This window comes from Gekko japonicus, unplaced genomic scaffold, assembly GCF_001447785.1.
Source record: "Gekko japonicus isolate JY-2015 unplaced genomic scaffold, Gekko_japonicus_V1.1 scaffold4186, whole genome shotgun sequence".
Classification (NCBI taxonomy): domain Eukaryota; kingdom Metazoa; phylum Chordata; class Lepidosauria; order Squamata; family Gekkonidae; genus Gekko; species Gekko japonicus.
The window spans coordinates 65,024-73,968 of NW_015159836.1; the positions used below are offsets into that span (position 1 = coordinate 65,024).

The 8,945-nt window shown below is 49.1% G+C and overlaps 1 protein-coding gene across 1 annotated transcript in view; it reads right to left on the bottom strand.

The window, feature by feature from the left end:
- LOC107107571 (probable tubulin polyglutamylase TTLL9) overlaps positions 1–8,945 on the bottom strand; it is a gene marked incomplete at its 5' end in the record, with an annotated part of 37,792 nt that overhangs the window by 12,635 nt on the left and 16,212 nt on the right. Inside the window, one exon of the mRNA XM_015407882.1 lies at positions 7,071–7,256. Within this exon, the coding sequence (XP_015263368.1) occupies positions 7,071–7,256 (186 nt within the window). The remainder of the gene's footprint in view (positions 1–7,070; positions 7,257–8,945) is intronic.

Below are 8,945 nucleotides of genomic sequence, written 5' to 3' on the forward strand. Positions count from 1 at the left end.
AATGAGTTTCTGCTGTTGGGTGTGGCCTGTTATGCTAATGAGTTCCTGCTGGGCGTGGCCAACTCAGGAGCCAGCCAGAAGTCCGTTCCTGTGCCTTCCTGCCCCAAAATAGCCCTGGTTCTGATAAGAGCTGTTCTTGAAAAAGAGCCGTTTCTGTCAAGAGCTCTCTCAGTCCCACCTACCTCACAGGGTGTCTGTTCTGGGGAGGGGAAGGGAGAGGAGTTTGTAAGCCGCTCTGAGACACCTTTAGGTAGCGAAGAGCGGGGTATAGATCCAATCTCTTCTTCGTCTTCTTCTTCTACTTGGATGGGAGACCACCAAGGAAGTCCACGGCCGCTATACAGAGGCGAGTAATGGCAAACCACCTCCGTTCGTCTCTTGCCCGGAAAACCCTACAGAGTTGCTGTAAGTCGGCTGCAACCTGATGCCAGTTTCTACCACCCCCAGAAGAAACCCGTGAGCCACAGACTTTTCTGACCATCAGAGAAGAGGCTAGTGAGACGTACGCGGCTCCTTCCATCTGCTGGGAGAGCGGTGGGCCACTGGCTCTCTTCCGTGGGCTCTTTTTGGCCTTTGGTTGACCACAATGGAAAAAAACGAACCACCAAGGAACAGACTGTACTTTTAAAAACCCTTCCTGTGCCGCTGTTAGTTCACTCGTAGGCTGCTGGAGTTATTTGAAATATGGTGACCTGCATGTAACCCACTTCGTACAATCGCATTCTTATCCCACCCTCCTGCCAAAGAACTCAGGATGGTTTTTGTCCTGCTCTCCCTTCCTGGTTGGCGTAGTGGTTAGGAGCGCGGACTCTAATCTGGGAGAGCCGCTCTGACTGAGACTCCTTCAGGTAGTGATGGGCGGAGTATGAATCCAATCTCTTCTTTTTCTTCTCTGCCACTGAGTGGACTCTAATCTGGGAGAACTGGGTTTGATTCCCCCCTCCTCCACGTGCAACTGCTGATGTGACCTTGGGTCAGTGACAAGTTCTCTCAGAGCTGTTCTCTCAAGGGCAGTCCTCGAGAAAGCTCTCTGAGCCCTACCTACCTCACAGCGTGTCTGTTGTGGGGAGGGGAAGGGGATTGTAAGCTGCTCTGAGACTCCTTCGGGTAGTGAAGGGCGGGGGATAAATCCAATCTCCTTCTTCTCTCTCTTCTCCATTTTGTTCTCACAACAACCCATGTGTGGCAGGTGCGGCTAAGTGTGTGTGACTGTCCCCAAATCACCCCTGAACTTTACTTAAAAGGTAAAGGTTCCCTTGCTCGAAAGCCAGTCGAATACGACTCTAGGGTTGCGGTGCTCATCTCCGTTTCAAAGCCGAAGAGCCAGCGCCCCCACCTACCTCACAGGGTGTCTGTTGTGGGGAGGGGAAGGGAAAGGAGATTGTAAGCCGCTCTCCTGCGGGTAGTGAAGGGCGGGGTATAAATCCAATCTCCTCTCTCTTCTCCATTCTGTTCTCACAACAACCCATGTGTGGCAGGTGAGGCTAAGTGTGTGTGTGACTGGGCCCAAATCACCCGTGAACTTTACTTAGCAGAGCGTAATTACAAAAAGCCAAGGACAAAACAAAAGCCAGAAAGAATACTATTCGCCTTAAATCTAACTTATGCCTCCCAGTGGAAATCAAGAAGTGGGCATTTATGTATCGTATTTAAAACATTTCAAACTGCTTCCCTCTCAGAGCTCAACACTTTAACTACAACACCACACAGGATCTCAGAGTCTCTCGCTCTCCTTTCCTGAGATGTAGCTCTCTTTCTTTCCTGCTCAACGAACAGCTCTGGCTGCTTCCATGGGAGCATGTGTCTCTGCCTTTGCTTCCAAACTGAAGCAGTGGGAGCCCCCCTCAGTGCATTAGACTAAGCAGACAAAGAGTCAAGAACACCTGGAATTAAGTGCTGCAGGAATTGGCGGTCGCAACAAGCACAGGCAACTTCAAGAGACAATTGGAGAAACATCTGGAGCAGAGGTCCATCAGTGGCTATTAGCCACACGTAGAGGGAACACTGTCTGGGGCAGTGATGCTCTGTATTCTTGGTGCTTGGGGGGCAAGAGTGGGAGGGCTTCTGGAGTTCTGACCTCGCTGGTGGATCTCCTGATGGCAGCTGGGTTTGGGGCACTGTGTGACACCGGGTGTTGGACTGGATGGGCCAGTGGCCTGATCGAGCAGGGCTCTTCTGATGTTCTCATATGGAGCAGAGGTCCATCAGTGGCTTTTAGCAACAAGATCTAGATGGAACACTCTGTCTGGGTGATGCTTTGTTTTCCTGGTGCTGGGAGGGGCCACAGTGGGAGGGCTTCTGGAGTTCTGGTCCCACTGCTGGACCTCCTGATGGCACCTGGTCTTTTTGGCCACTGTGTGACACAGAGTGTTGGACTGGATGGGCCACTGGCCTCATCCAACGTGGCTTCTCTTACGTTCTTATTACAGATTCTCTTCTCTATCTCATCCTCTAACGTCAACAAAGCAACAACGATATATTCTAATTTATTGCGGGCATAAGACGTGGGACTTTGGCTTGCCAAACTGGCGATGTGCGATTTATAGCTCTGTGCCGTTCGTGGCCTAATCCTGCCTGCAGCAAGGCAACATCAACGGTCCTGTCGCTTTCAGTCGCTATCGCAGAGCCTTTCTGAGCGTGCTCTGCCGCGAAGGTATTTAAAATTACTTTTTAATTCATGACCACCGATTGTCTTAAAGTCCTGGCGAAGGGATGGGCTATATGTTCAGACGTATTCAACGGCGTGCCGTGGAAGTCCCGTTCCCACCACATCTCCTGTGACCTGCATCCTTCCACCTGTCAACACAACAGTGGCTCCTACAACTGAAATTATATATACACGGATATACGGATGTATTAGTCCCGTTTAGCATTTCCTGGTTTCCCCCACATGCTAATTGAGAACGTGGGCCCAAATCGGCTTAATGCAAGGTTTCTTGCTGGCAATTAACGCAAATTATCATTTGTAGACTTAGATAATCGCTGGCTGTTATCCTCCTGGCAGTAATTCACCAGCTAGTTTGCATAATTGCCTCCCTCTCCCCGGCTCAGGAACCCCCATCCCTTATTTGCTCCATCTGTGGTGGAGTCGGGCGGAGCGGCTGGTGCCTGCCTTCATCTGCCCGGCCGATGACCTGTCCCCGCTGTGCGCACTGGCAGATGGGTGTTGGAGGCAATTACGCAGGGCGGCGCAGGAGTCAAGGAGTTCGCCCGCCATCCGGAGAGGGCACAGCGCTTCCTCGGCTCTGCTCAGCGTCTTGCCAACCTCCAAAACGGCAGATGGTTTCCTGATAACGCGGGGAGGTGAACCAGTGGAATCAAGGATAACGTACGGGGAAATCTCGCTTCTCTTCCGTCTTGGTCGAGGGCGAAAGGAGCCAATGGCCAGCCAGATGCTGCATTTGTTTTGATCTACTCCTGCTTAGAATCATAGAATGTTAGAGTTGGAATGGACCATGCAGGTCATCTAGTCCAGCCCCCTGCACTCTGCAGGAGCACAGCCGAAAGATAGCCCTACAACATACCCGAAAGAGGGTCGTCCAGCCTCCGCTTGAAAACGTCCAGCGAAGGAGCATCCCCCACCTCCCAAGGCAGACTGTGTTCCACTGCTCAACCACTCTGACAGTTAGGAAGTTTCTCCTGATATTTAGCCGGTACTGACTCCCTTGTAATTTCCGCCCATTAGATCTAGTCTTGCAATCCGGAGCAAGAGAGAACAGATCTGCTCCATCTTCTACATGACAGCCCTTCAGATACTGCAATCCTGTCCCCTCTAAGCCTTCTCTTTCCCAGGCTAAACAGACCCAACTCTTTCAGCCTTTCTTCATAAGACTTGGATTCCAACCCTCTCACCATCCTGGTTGCCCTCTTCTGGACACGCTCGGGCTTGTCAACATCCTTCCTAAAATGCGGTGCCCAAAACTGGACACAGGACTGACCATCACAGAATAGAGCGGAACTATGTTGGAGTTTCAAGTTGCTTACACTTCAGTAATTACAGCGTTAAGTGTTGTTTATTAGGAAACAGGATGTTACGTTACATAATGTATTCTACGGGGGAAGGTTTGTGGGAGTTGTTTAGTCTAATGAGGTGACCTGTAACCTTTGTATTGGTCAACTAACAACTTGCTTGTGGAAATCTAGCATTATTATATTCACAAGGTTTATGGCTCTTTGTGTGAAGCGGACAGGAAGCCCCCTCTAGAAGATAGAAAGAAAGAAAGATGTAGCTCTTAGCTTTCATTTTATTTATTTTATCCAAAGTACCTTACCCATGCTTTATTTTGTTTTGTAGTAAAGATATATTTCTTTTACTAATGTGACTCTTGTGTTTGCAAAATGACCATCGATCTTGAATCTCAGAATCCCAACAAACTACCACCTCCCCTGATCTCGACACAGTGCTTCTGTGAATGCATCCCAAGATTGCTTACATTACGCACCCAGGTGGTGACGCTTCACCTTCTCGGGGCCCTTAACTTCAGTAAGGTCAAGCTGCTGAGAAGATGCAGACTTGGTTTGAATAGGGACCAAAAGCAAAAGTCCGGTCGTGTCTTGGGGTAGCCCGTGCCAGTGCGTGGCGGCAGAACAAAACCGGAGACCAGTGGCATCCTAAAGACTAGCAATACGTATCCCAGGTGGGTGGGCGTGTGGGCCTGAAGCAGCGGAACAAAGTTTGAGTCCAGTGGCACCTTTAAAAAGACCAGCAAGGGTTAATTCTGGGAATCAGCTTTCGTGGCACACGAATTAAACCTTGTTGATCTTAAAAGTGTCACTGGACTCAAACTTTGTTCAAAATGTATTCCAGTTTAAGATTAGATCAGAGGAAGTGACCTCTGATTTACAGTATTCTGGAATAAATGTTGTTAGTCTTTAAGACGCCACTGGGCGTCTGTTTTATTGGGCTTTAGAAAGTCTCTTTTAGGCTGTGGTCACACACACTAAATAATCCACTTTCAAGCCCCTTTCAATGCACTTTCCAACTGGATTTTGCCAGTTCACACAGTCAAATCCAGTTGGAAAGTGCACTGAAAGTGAATTGAAAGTGGATTATTTAGTGTGTGGGCGATTCTGCATTGGCTTTTCCCTCCGTTGTTTTACCAAACCCATCTTGGAACACACATCCCCCTCTGCATTGCATGCTGCTCTCGCTTCCCTTGACCCTCGGGTTTTATGGTACCTTCTGCATAGATTTATGGCCGTTCAGGGGTGACGCCGCAATCAGTATGACATTGCCCCAGGGTATCTGAATGTGGTTTTGGGTGGCACTTTCCCCTCACTTTGAGAGCCAGTTTGGTGTAGTGGTTAAGTGTGCGGACTCTAATCTGGGAGAACTGGGTTTGATTCCCTATTCCTCCACTTGCACCTGGCTGGATGACCTTGGGCAAGCCGTAGTTCTGATAAGAGCTGTTCTTGAAAAAGAGCAGTTTCTGTCAAGCGCTCTCTCAGCCCCGCCTACCTCACAGGGTGTCTGTTGTGGGGAGGGGAGGGGAAAGGAGTTTGTAAGCCGCTCTGAGACTCCTCTGGGTAGTGACGGGCGCGGGAATCAATCCAATCTCTTCTTCCTCTTCCTCTTCTTCTTCTTTTCTTCCCCTCCCCACTATCACCCAACAGATACCCTGTGAAGTAAGTGGGGCTGAGAGAGCTCTTTCCAGGACTGCCCTTGAGAGAACAGCTCTGACAGAACCATGCCTTGCCCAAGGTCATCCAGCGCTGCAAGTGGAGGAGTGGGGGAGTGGGGAATCACACCCGGCTCTCCCAGATTAGAGTCCGCACTCCTAACCACTACACCAAACTGGCTCTCAGCAAACACACACACACATTTGGTTTTAATCTGTAATGTTTTCATTACCGTTTGCAAAAGGCCTTGAGCAACGAGGAAAGGTGGGGCACAGTGGTTAGGGCATTGGGCTAGGACCTGGGAGACCCAGGTTCGAGTCACCACTGAGTTGTGGAAGCTTGCTGGGTGACCTTGGGCCACTCACACCCTCTCAGCCTCGGCTACCTCGCAGGGTTGTTGTGAGGATAAAATTGAGGAGAGGAGAACGAGGTAAGCTGCTTTGGGTCTTCCTTGGGGAGAAAGGCTGGGTATATATGAAATGAACAAGCAGATACAGTAAGAAAGTTTTTATCCAGCTCCATTACCTGAGCTCAGTCAAACCACAGACCCTGGAGACTAAACCTGAGACCTTCTATATCCAAAACATGTCTTTTTCCAGCCTGATGCTCTGCATTCTTGGTGCTTTCAAGGGGAGGCAACAGTGGGAGGGCTTCTAGTGTCCTGGCCCCACTGGTGGACCTCCTGAGGGCACCTGATGTTTTTGGCCACTGTGTGACAGAGTGTTGGACTGGATGGGCCACTGGCCTGATCCAACACTGGCTTCTCTTATGTTCTTTTAAGAGGGAATTGGAGAAACATCTGGAGCAGAGGTCCATCAGTGGCTATGAGCCCCAAGGTACAGATAGGAACTCTCAGTCTGGGGCAAGGGATGCTCTGCATTCTCGGTGCTGGGGGGGGGCAACAGTGGGAGGGTTTCTTGAGTTCTGGCCCTGCTTGTGGACCTCCTGATGGCACCTAGGTTTGGCCACTGTGTGACACAGAGAGCTGGACTGGATGGGCCATTGGCCTGATCCAATATGGCTTCTCTTGTGTTCTTAAGAGTAGAGATTCATGAGTGGTTATTAGCCATAAGGTCTTGATGGAACACTCTGTCTGGGGCACTGATGCTCTGCATTCTTGGTGTTTGGGGGGGGCAAGAGTGGGACGGCTTCTGGAGTTCGGGGGGGGGGGAAAACAGTGGGGGGTCTTCTGGTGTCCTGGCCCCACTGCTGGACCTCCTGATGGCACCTGGTCTTTTTGGCCACTGTGTGACACAGAGTGTTGGACTGGATGGGCCATTGGCCTGATCCCACATTGGCTCCTCTTATGTTCCTACGTTCTTATCTTCAGTCCTTGGCCACATTATTATTCCCACTCCCAAGGGCAGGCTGGTTCCCCGCCCCCCGCCCCGCCCTTGCAGAGGGCAGTCTGCATACCCTCCCCCAAGTCTGCATACCCTCGGCCCCCCTACCGGTTTCATAATCCAGGTGATGCCGGGGTTCTTGCGGAATTCTTCCACAAACAGGTGGTATTCCGAGGGCATCTCAAACGTCTTGGGGAAGAAGTCGCATTTCATGGCCTCCAGCTTCCCGGAGTCCCGCTCCAGCTGCTTCCGGAAGCGCTTCAGGTTCTTCACAATGTAGTTCTTCCGAGTCAGCTGCGCCCGTGGAGAGAGAAAAACCAGGGCTGGTCTCAATAAACGGTGACAGCAAACTGTGTCGGGCTGGTGCGGTCCAGCGAGGGAGGGCATCGGCTATGAGCGGGAAGCCTTGGGTTCAAATCTCACCACATTCCCGAATTCATCACACAGTCTTAAGCAAGCGCCTGTCTCTCAGCCTCATCTTCCACCCGACCTCCACCCTGCCCAGCCCCAGTCCTCACTCTGGGCTAATATCGGCCTGCTTACAGGACTCTGGTACACGTGAAGTGAACACCGGAAGTTGCCTTCTACTGAATCAGACCCCGGGTCCATCAAGTTCAGTCTTGTCTACTGAGACTGGCAGCAGGTCTCCAGGGACCCAGTCAGAGGACTTTACATCATCTATTACCTGATCCTTTTAATTGGAGATGCCGGAGATTAAACCTGGGAACTTGTGCACACCAGCAGATGCTCTGCCACTGAGCTACATCCCCCCCCCAAAGTAAAGAGAGTCTTTTAGAAAAGTAAAAAGCTGACAAAAAATTTTAAGGGTGGATATAAATAAATATAAATTGTTATCTTTAAAGCAGCTTAAACAGGGAATGAGAAATTACTTAAATTACTTAAGCAGTTAGAATGGCTTTATTAAGGTGAAGCCGGTTTGATAGTAACATTATTGATACTAAAGGAATTGTAATTTAGATCTACTATAAAATTTGTTGTTAAAGTAATGTATAAAACCTTGTAATATGTGCTTTAATTTACTGGATGGGGAAAGGATAATGGAAATGAATTGAGTTATTAATCCAGATTGGAATGCTACAATGTACAAGAATAGCAAGTTCCTCCATTGGGTGCTGGTAGGGCAGTCCCCACCCCTGACTATATGTGGCCATAGATAGGGATAACAGAGTAACTGTAAGCCGCTCAGAGACCCCTTGGGGGGTTCGAGCGGGATACAAGCCGAAAGCATAAATAAAAAATAAATATAAAATAAAAACGTACTTAAGTATCTGTATATCCCAGTGTGTGTTTGTCTAAAAAAGTATTAAATAGATTATATAAAAAAGAAACTGATTATTTGTTTTCATTTTACAAAAGAATATAAACAATGAATGTAAACCACCCATTTCCTCCCTGTTGGAGTTAGGACTCGCTTACATTTCAGTCATTATGGAGTTAACTGATACTGTTAGTTGTTAGGAAACAGGACATGACTTTATGTCACCTGTACTTTGTTGGAGGTGTTTTGACCTGTAACCTTTCTATTGGTCAGTTAGAGTCTTCTTTGTAGAAATTGCCTTGATCTCATATGCATGTATTCACAATCTTTATTGTTGACCTTTCGGTCTTTGTTGCTGACCGAGGAGAAGGAGAAGGCTCGCCATCACTTATTTCTCTAGCAATGTGACTGTTAGCGTTCGTTAGATGCTAGGGCAGGGGTGTCAAATATGCGGCCCGGGGCCTGGATCAGGCCCCCGGAGGCCTTCCATCAGGCCCACAGTGGAACTGGCCATCTCCTGCTTCCAGTTCTGCTGCTGCTGCTGCATCATAGCTCGCTTCGCCAGACTCTCTCAATCGCTCAGCCATTTCATGTTTCAACCTGGGTCCTAGACTCAGAACTCTGAGCATGAGATTTCTGTGGTGAACGTCGATAAAGCAAAAGTAGGTTTGCAGCTTTATTTATTTATTCATTCATTCATTAGA